The 24,687-nt window shown below is 35.7% G+C and overlaps 1 protein-coding gene across 2 annotated transcripts in view; it reads left to right on the top strand.

Moving 5' to 3' along the window:
• Positions 1-8,230, top strand: part of LOC123566625 (ras-specific guanine nucleotide-releasing factor 1-like) — a 176,791-nt gene extending 168,561 nt beyond the window's left edge. For both annotated transcript variants that reach the window (XM_053549697.1, XM_045360900.2), the window contains 7 exons: positions 709-806; positions 1,498-1,582; positions 2,471-2,668; positions 2,904-2,983; positions 3,605-3,722; positions 5,803-5,871; positions 6,369-8,230. In XM_053549697.1, coding sequence (XP_053405672.1) covers positions 709-806; positions 1,498-1,582; positions 2,471-2,668; positions 2,904-2,983; positions 3,605-3,722; positions 5,803-5,871; positions 6,369-6,491 — 771 coding nt within the window. In that variant the 3' untranslated portion in view covers positions 6,492-8,230. The remainder of the gene's footprint in view (positions 1-708; positions 807-1,497; positions 1,583-2,470; positions 2,669-2,903; positions 2,984-3,604; positions 3,723-5,802; positions 5,872-6,368) is intronic.
• Positions 8,231-24,687: the final 16,457 nt, after the last annotated feature.

The following is a 24,687-nucleotide window of genomic DNA, read 5'->3' as shown; positions in this document are numbered from 1 at the left end:
AAATTGGCCCCGCCCCAGGGGTTACTTGATTGTACATCGGAAAATCTTCCAAAAAATTTCTAAAAATCATCAGTTTGACATTTGAAACATGTAGCTCATATTATTCTGGTGAGCAATCCAGGGTCATCATGAACCTCTTGTTTCTTTTTCTAGATCAATTACCAACCTCACTAGGTCAAGTCCCAAAACTCTTCAATTTATTTTGGCCAAATTATGTCCCCTTTTGTACTTAGAAAATCCTAGTTAAAGTTTTGCATGCAAGTTACTATCTCCAAAACAAAACTACTGCAGATATTGAATTGAAACCTTAAATGTGTTTTCAGGGTTATGAAACTAGGTGATAACATCAAGTCCCATAATTCTGACTGCACTTTGGCTAAATTATACCCCTTTTCGGAATAAGAAAATCCTGGTTAAAGTTTTGCGTGCAAGTTACTATCTCCAAAACTTATGCAGATACTGGATTGAAACTCAATATTTTAACATTTAGAGAAATATTCTTGATACTAGGGCAACAATTCAAATAGTTGAGCATTGGCTGTCATACGGACAACTATGTTATAGACTGTGATGATTTTTCATTAAGTTGTTTTTAATGGATATGGATTGATATTCGGGTACACATTAAACTTCTTTTGTCAATGTTTCCATGGATTTTTTTTATCCGACTGCCCAAATTATAACAGCAACATTGTTCTTGGATTTCAGGTTCCTTCTAAGGATACATTTGATAGTTTATCTGCACTAGACATATCTGAACAGTTGACATTCCTTGATCATCAAATATTCACATCCATCAGAAGCGAGTAAGTAATATACATGTACTACAATCATACATGAATATGCTAGTCTTTGTAGTAAAATTTTGGCTTTCAGTATTAATAGGAAAGTTCTCTTTTTTCCCAAAAGCTGACTGTTTTAAAGAGACAGCAGACTTTTCACTGTGTTGCTTTGTAGCTCATCTGAACCATTTAGGCGAATGTAGTGGGGCAAAGTTGTTTAAGTTGTTGACATCTAATTACTCGATGCTCACTGTTCTGGGTCTCAAAGGCTCACTTTGACTGTAGAATTCTTTCTTGCAAGGAATCTATCCAGGTGCCTGATTATGTCTAAAATAATGCCTGTACGTGCACCTGGGGTCTTCTCCACCCATAAAAAGATTATGAAGTGTTTGCTATAAAGCCTATAATTATGTTAGTGTGACAGTAACCATTTTTTGTTGCATTTTATTTCCTTTTTGGCTTAAACAGTCAAACTTCGTTCAGACACTCGAACTTGATGGGACTGGCAAAATTGTTTGAGTTATCAGTAGTTCGAGCCATCAAACAATTTACAGTATATAAGGATTTTGCCGGGACATGACGATGATTTCAAGCAAAGGGCGGTGTTCAAATTATCCGAACTCAAGCGAACAAAGTTTAAGTTTTACTGTTTTTTTATATATTATTTGTTCTGATCTGATGATGATTGAACCATGAACCTGTTTTCTTCATTTAGAGAGTTGTTAGGACAAGCCTGGATGAAGCCTGACAAAGCTAATAAAGCTCCTCATGTACTTCTTGTCAGCAAGCGGTTCAATGAGGTGAGTACATTTCTTATCAGCAGGTGGTTCAATCAGGTGAGTACACTTATTGTCAACAAACGGTTCAGTGAGGTGAGTAAACTTGTCAGCAAGCAGTTTGTTGAGGTTATTATATTCTTGTCAGCATGCATTTAATTGAGCTGAGTATACTTCTTGTCAGCAGATGGTTCAATTAGGTAAGTTCACTTCTTGGCAGCAAGCTGTTCTATGTAGTAAGTAAACTTCTTGTCAGCAAGTGGATCTGTTAAGTGAGTACAGTTGTCAGCAAGTGGTTCAGTGAAGTAAGTAAATTTCTTGTCAGATAGCAGTTCAATGAGGTGTGTATACGTCTTGTCAGCAAGTGGTTTGATCAGGTGTGTACACTTCCTGTCAGCAACCTGTTCAGTGAGGTTAGTACATTTCTTGTCGGCAAGTGGCTTAATGAGGTCAGTGCAATTCTTTTCAAGAAACAGTTCATTGAGTTTAGTACACTTCTCATTAGTAAGCAGTTAAGTGAAGTGAGAGAGTACACTTCTTGTTAGCAAGTGGTTCAGTGAGGTGATTAAACTCCTTGTTAGCAATCAGTTCAATGAGGTGAATACTGTTCTTTTCTGCAAGCACTACACTTCTTGTCAGCAGTTGATAAAAAGTTGTATAATACATCATACTGTGATCGAACATAGTATACACCTATTGACAAGCAAGCCATTTAATATGTTATGACAATTCTGCTTGATTACATGATGTCAGAAATTAATTTTCACAGTTTTATTTTCAATATTTTGACTAATTATTATAGCCCAGTAAACATGTTAAATATTGACCTGTCATATAGAACAAAGTACGGACCAGCGATTTATGTAAGGAGTTATGGAATAATATTCATTATGATTGTATTATATTGTATAGGTAAGTAGACTGGTTGTGACAGAGATAGTAAGTAGAACCAGTCTACAGGAGCGTGTGGCGTGTATAGAGAAGTGGGCAGCTATAGCAGATATATGTCGATGTATGCACAACTATAATGGAGTCCTGCAGATCTGTGCAGCATTTGTCAACAGCTCTGTTTACAGGCTGAAGAAAACCTGGGAAAAACTATCTAAACAGGCAAGTTTTATGCTAAATTGATTGTGGGGGCCTCAGTTGTCTAGTGGTTAAAGTCAAATGTGTATCGATAAAATGGTGTTGAAATTACAAGTTTTTTAATTTCTGCATGTACACTTCCCTGTTTCGATACACAACAGCAATGCATAACTTAAATTTAATCTTCCCTATTTTATGTCTAATGTTATGTCATTTTTAGACAGACATAATTTTCTAATGAGATTTTTCTATATTACAGACTAAGCAGATGATTGAACGTTTACAGACGCTGGTATCATCAGACGGTCGATTTAAAAACATGAGGGATGCATTACATAGGTAGTACAAATCTTCAGAAGTTTTGATCTCTTCAAACAACTCTTTAAACATAGCTATTATGAATATGAAATTGTCTCATATGTTTATAGGACATGCCACTGGCATAGTTCAACATAACAGTGCCTTCACACTGCATAAGGGGAAAAACTATCATTTGTCTTCAAACGAATGTTATATACAGATTGTCTCCCTTGGATATAATAAAAAAGATTGGGTTATTTTCAATGACTGGGTTTAGGCTAGGGACCTGGTTGTCAGTAAGTCAAAGGTCAAGGGTACATTGATCCACAGTTTGGAAATAGTTTCTAAATGAGATTATGTCACTGTATGTCTATAGCTGAGTCAGTGTGACCTTAGACCAAAGAAGAAATATGTTGATAGGAGAACCCCTGCTCCGATAGATAGGAAACCATAGGATGATGGCCTGTTTTGAGTTAATGAAACAGATGATAAATAAAGAAAATAGGTCAAAGGTCAGTGTCAAAATGACTTGACAGCTGAAAACAGTTTCAGATCTGTAAACTTTGAAAACTTGGACCTAATAACATGAAATTTTGTAGACTATTTAATGCATTGTTCTATGTAGGAGACACTCTATTACTGGTTTGTTTTGTGTTTCAGATGTGACCCTCCTTGTATACCATATTTGGGAATGTATCTCACTGACCTGTCTTTCATTGAGGAAGGTACACCTGATATGACAGAGGATAATCTAGTTAACTTCTCAAAAATGAGAATGGTAAGATACTGCTTTTATTGTGATTTCAGTAGTAGTTGAAATTCAAACAAACTGAAGATAAAAGTGAATGATTGTTTTTTCCCCTATAGTTGTTATCAAGTGAAGGGTTCTTTTAACAATGGTAGTAACCATGCTTAAATCAGAAGCATGAAGCTGTTTTCTCAGACAGTTGGAAAAAAGCTGATATCAGTTTTTCCCCATAGTTAAAGTCAGAAGTGAGGCATAGTTTGATTTGTAGTAGGTAAGTGATTATGATCGCTCAATGTCCGGAGTCTGTCTGTCTGTCTGTCTGTCTACATTTAGACTGGCATGCGATAGAGGCTGTATTTTTCAATTGATCTTCATGAAATTTGGTTAGAATGATTGCCTTGATGAAATCTAGGCAAAGTTTGAATACAGGTCATCTGGGGTCAGAAACTAGGACACTAAGTCAAATCAAGGAAAAACCTTGTGTATGCGATAGAGGTTGTATTTTCAATTGATCTTAATGAAATTTGGTCAGAATGATAGCTTTGATGAAATCTAGGTCAAGTTTGAATACAGATCATCTGGGGTCAGAAACTAGGTCACTAAGTCAAATCAAGGAAAAACCTTTGAAAATCGGTCATCTGGGATAAAAAAAACTAGGTCACTAGGTCAAATCAAAGAAAAACCTTGTGTATGCGATAGAGGCTGTATTTTCAATTGATCTTAATGAAATTCGGTCAGAATGATAGCTTTGATGAAATCTAGTTCAAGTTTGAATACAGGTCATCTAGGGTCAGAAACTAGGTCACTAAGTCAAATCAAGGAAAAACCTTGTGTATGCAGTAGGGGCTGCATTTTAAAGAGGATTTTCATAAAATTGGCCAGAATGATTTCCTTGATGAAATCTAGGTCAAGTTTGAATATGGGTAATCTGGGGTCAGAAACTAGGTCACTAGGTCAAATCAAAGAAAAATCTTGTGTATGCGATAGAGGCTGTATTTTTCAATTGATCTTCATGAACTTTGGTCAGAATGATTGCCTTGATGAAATCTAGGTCAAGTTTGAATATATATTATCTGGGGTCAAAAACGAGGTCACTAGGTCAAATCAAAGAAAAACCTTGTGTATGCAATAGGGGCTGCAATTTACACTGGATTTTCATAAAATTTAGCCAGAATGGTTGCCTTGATAAAATCTAGGTCGAGATAGAATATGAGTCATCTGGGATCACAAAGTAGGTCACTAGGTCAAAACAAAGAAAAACCTTGTGTATGCTATAGGGACTGCATTTTACACTGGATATTCATAAAATTTAGTCAGAATGTTTGACTGGATAAAATCTAGGTCAAGTTTAAATATGGGTCATCAGGAATCAAAATCTAGGTCACTAGGTCAAATCAAAGAAAAACCTTGTGTATGCGATAGAGGCTGTATTTTTCAATTGATCTTCATGAAATTTGGTCAGAATGATAGCCTTGATGAAATCTAGGTCAAGTTCGAATATGGGTCATCTGGGTTCAGAAACTAGGACATTAGGTCAAATCAAAGAAATTACTTGTTAAAACTCAAGATTTTTGCTCCAATTTTAATGAAAATTGGTCAAAATATTTGTTTCCATGAAATCACTATGTCAAACATGTTTACACTGTTATGGTGTGTTTCTCAGGTGAGCGACCTAGGGCCATCTTGGCCCTCTTGTTTTTAATATGGAACAGAGATGTTTTCCAGGATTGTTGTTAAAAATTGATGTTAGAAGTAAAAAATTGCTGAAGTCGCAAGTAAGAGATTGTTTTCCCCATTAGCTGTTGTCAGAAGTGAGAGGATATTTTCCCCTTAGTTGAGCAATTACTGGTCAGAAATGAAAGATTGTTTTCCCCAGTGTCTGAAAAATAGTTGATGTCAGAAATGAGAGATTGTTTTCCCCAGTGTCTGAAAATTAGCTGATGTCAGAAGTGGGAGATTGTTTTCCCCGAGGTTGAGAATGAACTGATTTCAGAACTGAGAGGATGTTTCCTCCGCAATTGAAACAAAGAACAAACTGAAGTGACTGTCAGAATTGAGAGGATGTATGTTTGAAATTTTGCTAAAGATTTTAATTTGATGTTACTAACAGATTGCCCATGTGATCCGAGAGATTCGACTGTTTCAGCAGACGCCATATCGAATAGAGCATCATCCTCGTGTAAGTATATAACAGACCAGTGTACTGCATTTATTAGTTTAAAAATGTTTTAACTGAATGCATTTAAAAGAATCTAGGCAGACTTTATATATTTGTCCTGATACAACACTAAGGAGTTCTTTGCACATGTTTGGTGGTTCTACCCACTCAGGTGTTCACCCATCTCTTAAATGTTACCTTTAGCTGGTCCTTGTGTCTTCAACATTTAGAGTTGAAAAGTTGCCATTCGGCCTGAATTGTGTCGAAACCAGGACAAATCATACCAGTTTTGCAAGCTATTCAAAGTGAAGCGCCTTAACCACTTGCCAAAAGAATTCCAAAACTATTAGTATCTAATTTAATCTAAATTGTTTTGTTTTTTTGAAAAACAAGTGTTTTGTCGGAATTAGCATAATGATGCTTTCAGATTTGGTTTCTATTTTTGCCTGTTGAAATGATATGCAACAATATTGCTGCATAAAAAAAAAAAAAAAAAAAAAATGCTTTTTATATTTTAGGTTACAAATTATTTACTTGATACAACACGGCTGTATGACGATGAACAGACTTATAAAGCATCTTTAGATATAGAACCAAAGATGTCACGTCTTTCCATGGTACCGCAGGCTGGTTCTTCATGATACACTGACTGGTACCCAGTTTACTTCTGGTATGCTTTGTGAGACCGGAATCCAGCAATGTGATAATAAGAACTGTTATTGAAAAGATTACATTGTGTATTAGACGAAAACAGTTTTGAGGGATTTGCACAAAAATAATGCTACCTTTTGTTGGTTTAGGGATTGCTGCATTTGTAAAGTCAGGAGTTGAACGGGGTTGCAGGATGAATACATGTATGTCCTTATTGACTGAGTTAGACCAAAGAAATTATAATCAGAATTGTGACTGGTTGATTTTATGTAAAATAATGTATCACTCTGATCAAGTTATGAAACGCATAAATGCTTATAAAGCAAAGTGCAAAAAAAAACGTCATCTTCAATAAATGATATCTCATTAGGTTATCACGAGGTTTAGGGAGATTTAGCGCTATTATACAATAATTTCAGATCTGTTTTATTTTTGGGATCAATGGTACGACTAATTAGACCTAAGTTTTTAAGTTGAAGTTCTCATATTGTGCAGTACAACATGCTTTTCCAAAAAGTATAAAACAGGTTCTGTTAATACTGAAATTATCATACCTATATATATGATGAAAGTTAGTAATGGAATTCTAGCTCTGTTGGCAACATGAGGAGGATTGAATGCAAAATTGTCATATTTCTTTCTATTTAATATGAATTTTAATAATTTTGCGTTCAAGCCTGCTTTTTAGCTCATCTGATTTTTTGAAAAAAAATGATGAGTTATTGTCATCACTTGAGCGGTTGTCGGCGTCGGCGTCGGCGTCGGCGTCTGCGTCGGCGTTGCCTGGTTAAGTTTTATGTTTAGGTCAGCTTTTCTCCTAAACTATCAAAGCTATTGCTTTGAAACTTGGAATACTTGTTCACCATCATAAGCTGACCCTGTATAGCAAGAAACATAACTCCATCTTGCTTTTTGCAAGATTTATGGCCCCTTTTGTACTTAGAAAATATCAGATTTCTTGGTTAAGTTTTATGTTTAGGTCAGCTTTTCTCCTAAACTATCAAAGCTTTTGCTTTTAAACTTGGAATACTTGTTCACCATCATAAGCAGACCCTGTTCATCAAGAAACATAACTCCATCTTGCTTTTTGCAAGAATTATTGCCCCTTTTGGACTTAGAAAATCAGTTTTCTTGGTTAAGTTTTATGTTTAGGTCAGCTTTTATCCTAAACTATCAAAGCTATTCCTTTAAAACTTGCAACACTTGTTCACCATCATAAGCTGACCCTGTACAGCAAGAAACATAACTCCATCCTGCTTTTTGCAAGATTTATGGCCCCTTTTGGACTTAGAAAATATCAGATTTCTTGGTTAAGTTTTATGTTTAGGTCAACTTTTTCTCTTAAACTATCAAAGCTAATGCTTTAAAACTTGCAACTCTTGTTCACCATCATAAGCTGACCCTGTACAGCAAGCAACATAACTCCATCCTGCTTTTTGCAATAATTATTGCCCCTTTTGGACTTAGAAAAATCATTTTCTTGGTTGAATATTATGTTTAAGTCAACTTTTCTCATAAACTATCAAAGCTATTGCTTTAAAACTTGCAACAGTTTTTCACCATCATAAGTGGACACTGTACATCAAGAAACATAACTCTATCCTGCTTTTTGCAAGAGTTATGGCCCTTTTTAGACTTAGAAAATCATGGGTAGGACAATATTTCTATTATACAAAAAAAAATCAGATGAGCGTCAGCACCCGCAAGGCGGTGCTCTTGTTAAACTGTGTAGCTGGTGTCAGATATACATTCATAGTGTATAAATTTGTCATAGATTTTTGAATTACAATAAGACCAAATGAATTTTATATGCCAGATTTTGAACAGATCCTTTTTATGTAAAAAAAACAAACATTTAATTTCTTTTGTTTCGCTCCAAACATCATCCTGTAATATCAAGGGGCTGGACGTGAAGTGGTTGCACACTTACTTCAAGCAAGCGAGTTCAAAATACCATGGAAACCCACTTACTTGATGGAAAAATAAAAGAACATGTGATAATTTTAGCAAATATCTGCCATTTTGTAAGTTTGCAACCATTTTGCTTGCTTGAACACTGTGCAACCACTTCACGTCCTTCCCCTCGAATATGTACTGTGTAAGTGGAAAAGTTCGCAACGTGGAAATGTTCACTAATTTTGTGAATTCATAAAAGTTGTAAGAAAGATTTGCATAAACAGCTGCATAATTTTTTGTACAGAATATTTCCCTTTTTAATTCTTTTTATAAGACTTTACCTTGCAAAACCGACATTGTTAGTTGTGTATTTTTTGTTTACTTAAACCATCAGTGATGTCCTTTTATTCTAGGTTCTTTGGCCATCCATTTTTGATGGCTTAAAGATTTTCTTTAGCCAGATTTATGAAGTATTAATAACCACGATTACCATGTAAACCAATGTATTACTGTATGCCAAATTATTTTCATGTTTTCCGGATGAGAGAATACTGTATCAAAAATTGATTTAAGCATGGCTGGATTTGTTTCTCAGTTAAACAAAAAAGCAAGTTAAGCATTGTATATTCTGCAATAAGCAATGGTTGAGGAGAACAGGTAATGACATCGGACTGAAGCAATATTATTACTATGTCTGCCTTTAAAGAAGAGGGAGTATATTGTTTTGCTTCTTGCCTGTCTGCTGGTAGACCATTTTTTGGCTGATCAATAATTAGAGTTGCTTTGTCTCACAGTGGTCAGATTTCACAGGACGATTGATTGTAGTCAGTAAATGACCCGTGTTGTTTTGGGTGGTTCAGGCGGTCAAGGTTACAGCGATCTAGAGACTGAAAACTGTTCCTGTTCTATAAATAAACAATGCTTTGGCCTCCAGTCATCATACTGCATTAGGATGATCACCTATGGTCATTAGATGACCTCAGTTGTTTTTTGGGTCAATAGGTCAAAGTACATGTTCACATTAACCTCAAGACTGGAAATGGTTCATGCTTAGTTACATAAGAACCCTTGGGCTTTCTGCTCTTAAACTAAATAGGAGGATTGCATATGGTCACTAGATGACCTCTTTTGTTTTATGGGTTTGTAGGTCAGTGGTCAAGGTCACAGTGACCTTGAGACTGAAAATGGTTTCTGCTTAATAACTAAAGAACACTATGCCTACATTCCATAAAGTTGATAGGATGATTGCCTGTGATATGAACGTGACCTCTATTGTTTTGGAGCTCAGTAGGTCAAAGAACACTGTACCCACTCCTACCATGCCTGAATCGAATGCACAGAAAGAAGCACTTGTGAGTTCCACCTGTCCTATAGTGGGACCTTATGACCTAAATTGTGCTGACTTGGTTTAAAAACCAACAAAATGTGGTCATCATTGATATTAAAGTATTTTTCATATCTATTTCTCAATTGCTTTAATATGCAATTTTCAACCTTTAGCAAGTTCAGTATTATTCAGATTAAAATGATATCTTAGCACAAAAACGGATAAATGCATTAACATACAGAAGTTTTATCCATTTTTTGAGCTGAGGTGATGAATTATAAGAGCATTTGAGCCGCACCATGAGAAAACCAGCACAGTGCATTTGCGACCAGCATGGATCCAGACCAGCCTGCACATCCGTGCAGTCTGGTCAGGATCCATGCTGTTTGCTTTCAAAGCCTTTTGCAACTAGAGAAACCGCAAGCGAACAGCATGGATCCTGACCAGACTGCGCAAATGGGCAGGCTGGTCTGGATCCATGCTGGTCACAAAGCCACTATATTGGTTTTCTCATGGCATGGCTCATTTGTGAAGAAAACATTGTAGGAGTGTCATTTAAGAGTTTGTGACATTAGGCCTATATTATATAATTTAATTATATTCACCTTAACTGTATTGTGATGCCCAATGTGATTCTGTTTATTCTTCACAGATATTCATTCCATGATTTTTTTACAAGTCTTTATTCTATGAATTCTTCACAAGTTTGATTGTATTAATTCTTCACTAATTTGATTTAATGGATACATGTACTTCATATATTTTTTATTCTATGAATTCTTGACAAGTTTGATTGTATTAGTTCTGAGATAAAACTTATAAAATTTAACCATGTGAATCAGAAGTTTAACTCTATTTAATTAAGATGAAGCATGTTGAACTTTTCTCTCAGTATAGGTATTTTGTTGAATTGTGATGATCCATATTAATTTAAACCATATTGACCTAATCTCTCACTATAGGTTTTATTTTGTTGAATTGTGATGAACCATGTTGATTTAAACCATATTGAACAAAAATTTCTGTATAGGTTTTATTCTGTGGAATTGAGATGATCCATGTTGAGGTAATATCTCACTATAGCGTTTTTTAGCTCATCTGATTTTTTGAAAAAAAATGATGAGATATTGTCATCACTTGAGCGGTTGTCGGCGTCGGCGTCGGCGTCTGCGTCGGCGTTGCCTGGTTAAGTTTTATGTTTAGGTCAGCTTTTCTCCTAAACTATCAAAGCTATTGCTTTGAAACTTGGAATACTTGTTCACCATCATAAGCTGACCCTTTATAGCAAGAAACATAACTCCATCTTGCTTTTTGCAAGATTTATGGCCCCTTTTGTACTTAGAAAATATCAGATTTCTTGATTAAGTTTTATGTTTAGGTCAACTTTTCTCCTAAACTATCAAAGCTATTGCTTTGAAACTTGGAATACTTGTTCACCATCATAAGCAGACCCTGTACATCAAGAAACATAACTCCATCTTGCTTTTTGCAAGATTTATTGCTCCTTTTGGACTTAGAAAATCAGTTTTCTTGGTTAAGTTTTATGTTTAGGTCAGCTTTTATCCTAACTATCAAAGCTATTGCTTTAAAACTTGCAACACTTGTTCACCATCATAAGTTGACCCTGTATAGCAAGAAACATAACTCCGTCCTGCTTTTTGCAAGATTTATGGCCCCTTTTGGACTTAGAAAATATCAGATTTCTTGGTTAAGTTTTATGTTTAGGTCAACTTTTTCTCTTAAACTATCAAAGCTATTGCTTTGAAACTTGCAACACTTGTTCACCATCATAAGCTGACCCTGTACAGCAAGCAACATAACTCCATCCTGCTTTTTGCAATAATTATTGCCCCTTTTGGACTTAGAAAATCATTTTCTTGGTTGAGTATTATGTTTAAGTCAACTTTTCTCATAAACTATCAAAGCTATTGCTTTAAAACTTGCAACAGTTTTTCACCATCATAAGTGGACACTGTACATCAAGAAACATAACTCTATCCTGCTTTTTGCAAGAATGATGGCCCTTTTTAGACTTAGAAAATCATGGGTAGGACAATATTTCTATTACACAAAAAAAATCAGATGAGCGTCAGCACCCGCAAGGCGGTGCTCTTGTTTTTTTGTTGAATTTAGATGATGAACCATGTTGAACTAAAATCCGGTAATGGGTTTTGTTATGTTGAATTGAGATGAACCATGTTGAACTAAAATCTCTGTATAGATTTTATTCAGTTGAACTGAGACGAATTAATATCTCACTATAGGTTTTATTTTGTTTAAGAGAGATGAACTATATTAAAGTAAAATTCCTGTAGATTTTCCTTGTTGACTTGAGATGAAACATTTTGAAATAATTACCATGTTAAACTAAAATTTCTGCACAGGTTTTATTTTGTTTGATTGAGATGATATTTTTTAATTAAGGCAATGCCATGTTGAACTTAAAATCTCTGTATAGGTATATGCTATGTTGGATTGAGATGAAATATAATTGTCTTTACTTTGTTAAACTAAAACCTCTGAATCTCTAAACTTTGTTGAACTGAGATAAAACAAATTGATTTTGATTATGTAAACTAAAATTTTTGTATACCATGTATAAATTTAACTTGAATGAACTGAGATACACCAGTTTTAATCTAAACATGTTGTATATACCGTTTACTCTGGTTAATTGAATAAACATTGAAGAAACTAAGCAAGGTTTGAACTGAATGTCTTAATAGGCTTTCTTCTGTTGAATTAAGGGGAATGCTTTTAACCATTCATGTTAACCATGTCTATATAAATTTCTTGGTGCTGCTTTTTTGTAGCCTAAAAATTGTTTTACACCTTTTCATCTATGTTACACAAATGTACTCAAGAACACACCAACTTAATGTGCAATATGATTAACTGTTTAACCAGTTTTAATAAATACTTCATACATTTCTTCATAGTTATGAAACATATATTCCTTTAGTATGTATGTAATTTAGTTGTCATTTTTGTACTTTTACACTTTAGAATCAGGTGCAATATGTATAAACTATAATCTGAAGCTGATCCATAGTCTGATTAACCCTTAGCCTGCTAAATTTCTAATTTGGACTGGTCCATCAGTTGGGCAATACCATTTATTATTCAAAGGGGTGTTAACTGAAAATTAACTGACTGAATAGTGATCAGTGCAGACCATGATCAGCCTGCATGGATGTGCAGGCTGATCTTGGTCTGCGCTGGTCGCAAAGGCAGAATCACTTGCCAACAGCAGGCTAAAGGTTAAGTATAAGGAATATAAGTAGCTTTCAAGGACAACTATCGAAAGGCATAGTGCTCAGTCTGTTAATGGTAAACATGAAAGGGACACTTGAGTATGTATATATTGCTCTGTCTGTGAATGACTAGCTTTGACAGTACTTTAAAGCTAGGCATAGTACTCTGTCTGTATAAATAGCTTTGAAGTAACACTTTCTAAGGCATACTGCTTTATCTGTGAATGACTGGTTTTGAAGGGAAACTTTAATCAAGGTGTAGTGCTCTTTTTTTATGAATAAATAGCTTTGAAATGATGCTGTCTTAAGGCATAGTTATCCATCTGTGAATGTAAAGCTTTGAAGGGATATCTTCTCAAGGCATAGTGCTCCATCCTTTTCTGTTAGCTTTAAAAGGACAATTTCTATAGGGATGCTGCCCCATCTTTAAATAAGTAGCTTTAAAGGGACACTTTCTTAAGCCCTAATGCACTGTATTTGTGTTAAAACTTTTTTGTGGCATAGTGCTTCAACTTAAAAATGATGCTTTCTTTAGGTATAATGTAACTGTGAAGTAGTAACTTTAAAGGGGCACTGTATCTGTGTCAACCTTTGAATGGTTGCTTTTCTAAGGCATAGTGCTTCAGCTTTTCTTTAGTTGTAGTGTTCTGTCAGTCATTTGTGAATGAGTAGCTTCAGAGGGGCAATATCTTAAAGCATACAGCTCATTAGTGCATAAATAGCTTTTAAAGGACTCTTTAATAAGGCCTAAAGTGCCCTATCTGTGAAATAAGCACATTGATAACAATACCGAGTAAGGCATATAGATTCAGCTTGAATGGGGTTCATTAATAAAGCATTGTGATCCATCTGTGTAAATAGCTTTAAAGGGGCTCCTGATAATGCTTTATGCTCCATCTGTAAATGGTTTAGCTTTTGTTAGGCATACTACTTCAGGATTAAAGGGGAATTAGGCATTGAACTCCATCTATGACGGGGGTTGCTTTAATTAAACACTTGCTTTAGGCATAGTGCTCCATATATGACCAGACAGCTTTAAAAGGACACTTTTGTAAGGCATAGTGCTTAAGCTATAAAAGGGCTATTCTTAAGGCATAGTGGTCCATCTGCGAGTGACTAGCTTTAAAGGGTTACTATAGTAAGACATGGCGTTCTATAATATAATGTGAATAAGTAACTTGAAGAGGACACTTAATAGTGCATCATCTTTAAAAAGACACATTTGTTTTGCATAGTGCAAGCTATCCAGGTGCATCTCCTTTAGGCGTAATGGTCCCTCTGTGAATGACTAGCTTTAAAGGGAAACTGTCCTATATCATAGTGCTCTATAATATAATGTGAATGAGAAGCTTTAAGAGGACACTTTATAGTGTGTCAGCATTAAAGGAAAATCTTTGTAGGGCATAGTGCTAAAGCTAACCTGGTGCACTTCATTTAGGCATAGTGGTCCATCTGTGAATGTGGCATAGTGATCTATAAGAGGACACTTTATCAAATGTCAGTCATTGTAGAGTGATAATTAGGGTAGCATACAGACACAGTGGTGTTGTTTAATTTGTTGATAGATTTGTTAAAAAATTGTTGTTTTTCTATTTTTTCAGAAACTTTAGCTGAGACTTTGGCTAAACTCAAATATATATACATATATATATACATATACACCTTTATTATGCTTTTTACTGTTTTATTATTGTTATTTAATTTCTTTATATCTGATATTGATAAGAAATGTGTCATGTTGTATATAAGTCAGTGACTATTATTAAGCCCTTAATGGCAGCCAATTGATATTTTGTGAAATTTAGATAGAACTTTGTTTTGTTTCATAAATAATTACCTTTTTACAAGTAGGTCATTTGAACATGTGCAATATGAGTATTTGTTACTCAGGTGATTGTCTGCAGCAGCGATGTTAATTGAATGGATAAAGAAATACAGATTATTGAATTAATGGTAGTATTATAGCAGGCTTAAATGAATACCAATTTCTTTACCGTATTAATTATATAGAGGATATTACATGAGTTTATCATACTGAATTTATTAAACGAGTTGAATAAAATAATAAAATGCGATGCTCTGCCGAGCATTTTATCTATTTTATGCAACGTGTTTAATAAATTCAGTATGGAAAGTCACAAATGCAATATTCTTTTTATCACATGTCAGCTTTTCCTGTAGAAACATAAACAATTCTACTTTCTATTACTATATAAACACGTCAATTTCACCAACGTCTCCAGTACTATAAATGACGTCAATGTCAAAGCTTTATTACACTAGTTTATTATCATTTTTTAATAATGGCTTTATTACACTCCCACGACATGAAATATGTGATAATCATTAATCAAGAAGCATTGGCTACTTCTTGACCTGGCTTATCTGAAACAGGATGTTAAGTTAATCATGACTATTCTGCCGCTTAACTCAATATGGAGAGCACAGATCTACGGACTGCGGGGTTGTGATTTCCATCCCCATGGGGGCATATGTTCTCCGTGAAGATTTGATAAAAGACATAGTGTCGCAAATCATTCATCCTCCACCTCTGATTCATGTGGGGAAGTTGGCAGTTGCTTGTGGGGAACAGGTTTGTACTGGTACAGAATCCAGGTACACTGGTTAGGTTAACTGCCCATTGTTACATAACTGAAATACTGTTGAAAAACGATGTTAAACACTAAGCAAACAAACAAACAAATTATTCATGAAGATTCAGATATAAACTATACACTATTTTAAGGTTGTTGAATATATATGTAGGATCTTCTTGAATTTGTAAAATATCTTTAAATTAAGTTTAATGATGTCAAGTCATGTCCACAAAGGTATTTGTAAAAATATAGGGTTAATCATTGGAATTTTTAAACAAGTTTCGGTGTCAACAATGGCTGCAATTTACAATGGAAAATACTCTTGTCAAAATCATTTTTATTGGTAAATTTGACATTCATTCAAGTTATGTATAATGTCTGTGGTTCTGTATTATAACAGTACTCAAAGAAATGTCAGGAAAATCAGCAAAACTAAGAAATTTAAATGTTGATCAAACAGTAGATTAACCGACTCTTACTGTATATATATAACTGAAATACTCTAGAAAAGTGGAGTATAACCAAACCAAAACCAAACGATACCAGGAGCATTTAATTTCTGGCAGTTTTGAACAGCCTCATGACAAAGAGAGACACGCTGTTCAGTATATGACCTGAGAAACCAATACTCTTGTTGTTTTTTTTCTTTTACTTCTAGTTTATACTGTTTTTGTTAAGCTGTATTAGAGGTTTGCTTGCAATGAAGAATGAGAGTCGTGTTGAGTTTAGATTAGCTTTTGTTGCCTTTGCAGTCCTGAAGTGTGCCTCGCCATGAGAAAACCAACATAGTGGGTTTACGACCAGCATGCGCTCAGTCTGGTCAGGATCCATGCTGTTCGCTTTCAAAGACAATTGTAATTAGCGAAACCATTAGCGAACAGCATGGATCCTGACCAGACTGCGCGGATGCGCAGGCTGGTCTGGATCCAAGCTGGTCGCAAAGCCACTATGTTGGTTTTCTCAAGGCACGGCTCAAGTGTTTTGAGTATAGTTTTAGGGTAATACATATCTCAGGCTTTGTTAAAGGCATTCATCATCTTCATAGTATCGCTAGAATTAATCTTACATGCACCTAATAATTCATCAGGTCAACTCAATAAGTGGGTGTTACATTACTTTATGTCAATACAGTGGTACAGTTTTTTGCGCTAAGGTGAAATATGATAAGATCAGAAAGTGATAATGTAGGATGAATTATTTCACCTGTTTAGTTAGAGATTTTATGATAGTTTAACTAATCTAAATATTCAATCAGCAACCAGAAATATTTATGCCCCCAGCGTCTACTGATGCGGGAGGCAAATAGTGAATGTCCTGTCCGTCTGTTCGTCCGTCCGTCCGTCCGTACGAGGTTAACCAGATGGGACCGTTTCATCTAGCATCAATACCCCTTACTAGAATGACTTTATACTAATGCAGATGTAACCTGTGACCATTCCTCATCTTCAGACATCACCTCACCTCAGTTTGACCTTGCATGACCTTGAATTTATCCTCGTTTTGGACTTAGGTTGCTTTGTATCGACAAGGATGCCACCGGGGGCATCAAGCGTTTATTGAACGCAGCTCCTTGTTTGTCTCTTTTATTTGTGTTTATCTCAGTAGGGAGAGTGCAGATCTACAGATCGCAGGGTCATGAGTTTGATACTCAGGTGAGGCATTTGTTTTGCGAGAGGAATTGATAAAAGACATTGTGTCTCAAATTACTTGACCTCAACCTCTTACTCATGTGGGAAGTTTAGGATTTAGACCATTTATTGGCCTTTACAGTAAGTAACCATTAGCTTCACTTTACATGCCAACTTAATGAACTACAGAATGGATTGGATCTAATATGAAGTAAATGAGCAAAAAAAATGAAAATAACTGGTTGCCGATTGAATGTTTAGACCAGTTAAACTATAAGATGTTATTTGATATGATGACAATAATGTTAAAAAATTCCAGATATACATAAGAATCTCTTCAGACTGTTTAAAATACAGATACATTAGTTGTTTGTCATGTCTAATATTAACATACTAGATTTTTTGTAATAACACTCAAATTTAATCATGTTTTTAGATCATTAACTCTCATATTTATCATTTTACATTTTTGAGTTTGTCTGTAGAGTACATCAAAACCAAAGTCCAAGGTCACACAGTTCGCTTTTGAAACCATTCTAGAAATGAAGCTCCTGATGAGTTTTTTTATTGAAAAAAAAATCTGACCAATGACTCATTTTAGATTTACAAACTTACTAAACTTTTTATAATTTTCAAGCCAAAGAGCATTTATATATCTAAACGTTTAGGTTCAGTTCTTAGCAGCTGCCACTTGCATGTGTGGTTGGAAAAGTATTATTTTCTGGTCTCAAAGCAGTTAATTAAAATAATTCAAAAATGTTTTTTAAACCATCAGCAGTCGGATATACGTTTTATACATTAAGAGTGTAGTACCATATCATTAACACTTTCATGCTTGAACCTTTAATTAGTTCAGAAACCAAAGATATCCACAACATTTCGAAACTTTAATAGAAAAGTGAAACAAAAAAGGCATAGGTTACGTAATTACAGAAATACTCATTGTTTTTATTGCATGCGAATTTTTTATATCATGGCTTGTTTAATAATGTAGTTTGAAATTAAGTAGAATACTGCGTAATTGTTAATACAATGTTTGATTATTTCTTGTTGTATTTGAAAGTTTTTGTATACTTTTGTAATTAAGCATTCCAGTTCAAATTTGGTACACCTTTGTAACCTAGATCTTTCTGTAAATACACAGAATGGCTGTAACAGAACCAGTCGTGTTTCATTTTCGATGTTATGCCATTAATTGTACATGTTTCCCCCTTGTATTTTTGAGTAAAATATTAAAAACTATATTTCTTGCTAAAGCTATTTGTTTTCATTTAGATTAAAGGACACTGCTGAACTTTTGTCTTCAGTTAGCGGTCTTTAAAGGGTGTGTAATCGTACGACTTAAAGTCTATATTTTTGTTGGATGAGTCCTCTCCTATTTGCAGCTTACCAGAATACAAAGTGCTTAAGGCTGAGCTTTTGTGATTACCCATTACCTGCCCATCTGCCGTCTTTCTGTTGTCTGTACCATCTTACTGTTAACAAATATATTTTAGAGACCTCGTTCCTTAAGTAATCTTCATGAATGTTACTCCGGATATATATGGCAACAACTTTCAATCAAATTGCTTCTGTAACACCAGAGTTATGGCCCTTGAATAAGTTCACATACACACTAGAGGCCAAATTTCTAAAGCAGTCTTTATGAAATTTACACAACGTGTTTCTTACTACAAGATCTAATAGAAGTTTGATAATAGGCGAGGATGTTTCAGGAACACCAGAGTTCTGGCCCTTTAGTTAAGAAAAGACCTTTGTACATGTACATTGTTTACGCGTTGGCATCTACATTTCTAGTAAATCTCAGCCTAATGAGAGTATTTGTCTTGTATGTGTTATAAAAGACTGGGACTCCACATGTTCTACCTACCTGGTATACATTCAAACCAATCAGAATGTCAGTCGGAATAAAATCTAGGTCTGAAATAGAAACTTTGTAATCTTTTGTCAAAGACGTGGTCTGTATAGTCAAATAGTTGAAAAACCTTGCCTATACCATAGAGGGCATATTTTCTTCTTGGTCATTACAGGCCTTCCGGCGTTACTACTTTTACCTACTTTTTAAATGCCTTTTCCTACTTTTTGATGAAAACCTACTTCTCTTTCTTTCTTGCTTGACATTAAAAGAAAAAATCCCAACCATTTCAGTAGTTATATTTGCAGATGATGGACTCTTGATGTGTTGCTGGCAGTTTCTGGAGCCATTTGGGGCCTCCTGCAATACAAAATAGTTGCCTCATATCACGGTACCTATAATCCTACCAAACCATATGGGCACACAGATTCAAGCACAGAAACTGCCAGTCAAGACATCTGGGTCATCATTCGGTTGCCAGTATACAGGCCCGGATCCTCCAGCAACCCCCCCCCCCCCCCACACACACACACAGTTGGCTGAGAAGTGACCAGTACTCCTCAAAGATGTATCCTACTATATTGGCAAAGAGGTAATTTTTTTCTCAAAATTTAGACCCAGAAACGCACAAGGGGCCACCATTTCTTACCCGTATTTCAAAATTTTCCAGGGGAAGCGCCCACTGACCCCCTCCCCAACCAAGAGGGGACTAATCCCTCCATTATCTCAAATTTAGAACTAAAATGCACCAGAAGCAACCATTTCATGCCTGTATTTAAAAAAAAATTCCAGGGGGACAGCCCCCTGACCGCCCTAAAATGAGGGGAGTACAGCCACCAGTAAGTGCACCAGAGGCTACCAGATCCCCCCTTCTAACGTGGGCGGCGCCCCCCCCCCCCCCCCCCCCCCCAATACCTACCCCTCTCAGCGCTCACTGTGCGCCTGGCTGGTGCTCCCTGGTGTTCCCCAAATCAAAAATTTCTGGATCAGGGCCTGATGTAGGTGTAGTATTATTAAGGTAAGCATAGCAAATTTTATCTTAATAACCTCCTACTTTTCCTCCTTTTTTGCAAGGCCATGCTGGAAGGCCTGTCATTATTACACCTTTAAAGAGTGTTTGTCTTGATGTTCGAAACTGGGTTATCTGGGATCAAAACTAGATCACTACGTTATAATATAGCAAGAGCTTGTCAACATTTGTCAGATGATATTTTCTGTCGGATCTATATGAAACCTGTCAAGTTTTAGGCAGAGTTACCTGAGGTATAAAACTAGGTCACTATGTCAAACCTTAGAAGAAGCTTTTTCAGACGTTCCAGACACGATATTTTCTTTCTGATATCCATGGAACCGTTTTGTTTTCTATGTCAAGATGGAAACTTGGCCATCTGAGATTATAAATTAGGTTCCTAGGTCAATGTAGAATCATGAGCCACTGGATAAAAACACGCTTGCTTAGAGCTCTCTAACATGTTTTGAAATGGTTCCTCCAAACATTCATGGCCTTCTTTTTGTTGTGTATAAACAGGAAAAGATCAGAGCTCCGACTTAGCTCAAGCAGATCAATGGATTGTGAGTCGCGAGTTTGATCCCCAGGCGAGGCATATGTTCTCAAAGACGAATTGATAGAAGAAGTTGTGTTTGAACTCCGCTTCAATCTCTGGCTTTATGAGGTGAATTCGGTAGTTACTCGCTGATTATTGGTTAGTACTGGTATATAGATTCCATGAAAACAGTTAACATTAACTGTCCGCCGTCATTAACCTGGAATGCTGTTGAAAAAAAAAAGCCCGCGCACAAACAGAACTGATTGAAGCCGTTATTCCTCTTCATTGTTCATCTGTCTGTCTCGTATAACTCACATTTGGCCTAGTTTCAACAGAAAATTCTAAAGTGAAAGGGGCATAACTTTGACAAAATAACAGCTAGAGTTATTTTACTTGATATGCGAGGTTCTCTCATGATGCCAAAGACATATGTAAAGTTTGTAAGCGTTTGGCAAAGTAGTTTTTGAGAAACTTAAGCTGTTTTCATATAAAACTTTCACCAACATTTCTAAGTTGAAAAGGGGCAATACTTTGACAAAATAAGTCAAGAGTCTTAGAGTTAACATGTAATTTGTCCTTTGATATCATTTCATAATGTCAAATACATGTGTGAAGTTTGCAAACAGAAGCCTGTTATATGATAAACTTTTAAAACGCGGGGTGCACATGCCGACACCGACGCAAAGGAAAGGTTGTTCATATAAAGGTCTACTATTAGAATAATATTTAATAGTTGCGCGAAAAAACCGAAACAGCTTAAGTTTGCAAACAGAAGCCTGTTATATGATAAACTTTTAAAACGCGGGGTGCACATGCCGACACCGACGCAAAGGAAAGGTTGTTCATATAAAGGTCTACTATTAGAATAATATTTAATAGTTGCGCGAAAAAACCGAAACAGCTTAAAAGGACTAAAGATTCAGAGAAGCTCTGTTTGGAAGAAGAAGGAATATATTGTTTTACTGAAATCCTTTGATCTGTCTTCCTTGATCAGCGTTTTGAAGGGTTCCCGATGCTTAAGGAGATCTAGCTTAGAGAGGTTTCACTGTAACGAAGTAGTATTCTAAGTGCAATTTTCGGCATGGCTTGTGAATATAGAAAGCATTGAAAACATAGTTGAGCAGTAAATATTTGTCCACTGGATAGTGATCATACATAGTGTCAAGGGGCCTCCGTGACCGAGTGGTTATAAGGTCGCTGACTTCCAAATCACTTGCCCCTCATCGATGTGGGTTCTAGCCTCACTCGGGGCGTTGAATTCTTCATGTGAGGAAATCATTCAGCTGGCTTACGGGAGGTCGGTGGTTCTACCCAGGTGCCCGCTCGTGATGAAATAATACACAAAGGGACACCTTGGGTCTTCCTCCACCATCAAAGCGGGAAAGTCGCCATATGACCTATGATTGTGTCGGTGCAACGTTAAACCCAACAAAAGTACAAAGTGTCCACAAAGGAAAATTACCCATAAAACTGCAAGTCTATTGTAAAGTAATCAATATATTATTATAAAGCACTTTGATATATCACCGATTTCACAGTAAAATAATTACAAAGCCGTACTCTGTTACATCATTATGTATATTGCATGTATGACTAAGCAAGTCGTGAACATGAAAGGATAATTGGTTCTTGAAGTAAGATATTGCCCGTGGAAATAAATTTCACTGCTGTCATTATATACCGGTATACTGATATTTCAAACCACTGGAGAAATTACCTTTAAAATTTATGAAATACGAGAAAGATGATAATATTGATAAATCTGTGGTAAATGTAACTCACAGTGCTTTGTTTAATATACGGTTTTTAATCTCGGAAAAGATTGTTTATCATCTAAAGACAAATAAGCTTGTAAAATGATATTGCGTTCAAACCGAACGTATATGGAGAATGTATGTAAATTTCTTGCATTTGTTCAAATGTCAGACGCTACAGATACAGTGCCAAAAATGATGACGAAATTATGGAAAAACCTTTAAAATTAAACTTTTTTGAAATACACAGATCATGAAACTGGACACCGTTCTGTCATAATATGTTAGGGTAAGACGAAAACGATCCAATATGTAAAATACTGCCCAGACTGTCCAGTAGTTTACATATTGGATCGTTTTAGGCTTATATCTTACTTAAAAAATTGTTTTTATGACATATAACCAATAAAGAACTACGTATAAACCATTGACAAAAAATATTCATAAATTAATTCTGATTTACATGTACTTACTATTCCGCGTTAAATAATGAATTACTCTTCCGATTTTACGCACGTTTTTTCTCACAATGCGCGATTGCGCTTTTCTCGAGTTTTTCGCCTCCGTTATAATGGATTTTCGTTAGCCCGGAATTTTCGTGTTGCTATTATTTGTGTTAACTCATGTATGGAATAAGCTATTGAGCATTGAAAGCAGTATTCTTACGATAGGCAGGGCGAGAAAAGAAACTCTGGATTTATTTGAAACACTGAATTTCCATACGATGCTGTTCGGCTGCAAAAACAACAAAAACAACAACCCCCACCCCCTCCAAAAAAATACAAAACAAAAAAAAGCAGCAAAAAACAAAAAATACACCACCACCACCAACAACAAAAACGTCGCCTTTCGGGTCGTAAACAGTCGTCACGAGGGGAAAGTAATTACTTGCTGAGAACATGTTTGTAGTAGTACATAATCCATGAACTGGTTAGGTTAAAAAAAAAATGAAATACTGTTGAAAACTGCGCTAAACCATAAACAAACAAAGTTACGGAATCCTGTTCGTGCCACTTAAATTGTCGCCTCGCCAACACGCGACAACGCGATAATGATCGCGTTGTCGCCCTGTACAAAAACATATGTACATGCGACATTTAACAATCCTCACAAGGTTAAGAGGGCGATAATTATCGTCTTAATTGTCGCATGTCTTTCTTAATTCTCGCGTCGTGAAATTGAAATCCAATAGACATAGTTGCGAGAATTAGTAAAACCTCGCATTGTCGCCCGGTGTAGGGGATAATTTCTTACTACATCATCGTGGTATTGATAAATAGTACCCAGGAAGAATTACATCGATAAATTTGTCCGGAAATTTAATCCCAAGCGACAGTGCGACAATGCGACAATGCGAGGTTTTATTAATTCTCGCAACTATGTCTATTGGATTTCAATTTCTCGACGCGAGAATTAAGAAAGACATGCGACAATTAAGACGATAATTATCGCCCTCTTAACCTCGCGAGGATTGTTAAATCTCGCATGTATATATGTTTTCGGACAAGGCGACAACGCGATAATTATCGCGTTGTCGCGTGTTGGCGAGGCGACAATTTAAGTGGCACGAACAGGATTCCGTACAAAGTAGATTCTAAATAGATGTTTAAACCATATTACACTTTGAGATATAAATACACAACATTCACATGTTATTTACAGCAGCTCAGAAATGTTCTCGTCTTGTTTACATAAACCGTATAACTAGAAATTATCACGATATTTTCAAACAAAATTTATGATTGTGAGGTACTTTTTTTGGTACTAATAAACTTTGATAATGTGGCAGTTGACCTCAATGCAATCGACACTGTTTTTTTTCCAATACAGGTAAATCCAATAATTGCTTTGCAATAGATCTATGACGAATTATCTTTGAACACCCCTGAACTTATTGGACTCAACTGCCACATTGTCAAAGTTCATTAGTATACTGTTCGTTTCTTGTTCGTTTCTTGTATATTTAAAACTGATGTAAACAAAAATAGTGTAGTGGTCAGCCAATAAAGTAATAAACCTAACTGCATATTGTCTGTAAGTTACTATCATTTTAGAGGTCTCTAGTGCCGTGTCGTCAAGGTCACCCGCTTTGGATTACTTGCCTTTCGAACCATACTTAGGATGTTGAATTCTTTCTTTTGTAATGAAGCCATCCAGCTAGAATACTGAAGGTCGGTGCTACTATCCAGGTACAAGCACATTCCTGAAATAATGCTAGGAGGGGCTCATACCCGAGTTCTTCTTTCATCATCAAAAACAAGGAAATCGCCTTTTGACCCATAAAACTAAAACACCCTATCATTTTACCTAAGGTAAATCTACATTAAA

This window comes from Mercenaria mercenaria, chromosome 8, assembly GCF_021730395.1.
Source record: "Mercenaria mercenaria strain notata chromosome 8, MADL_Memer_1, whole genome shotgun sequence".
NCBI lineage: Eukaryota > Metazoa > Mollusca > Bivalvia > Venerida > Veneridae > Mercenaria > Mercenaria mercenaria.
This window is presented reverse-complemented; position numbering and strand designations above follow the sequence as displayed.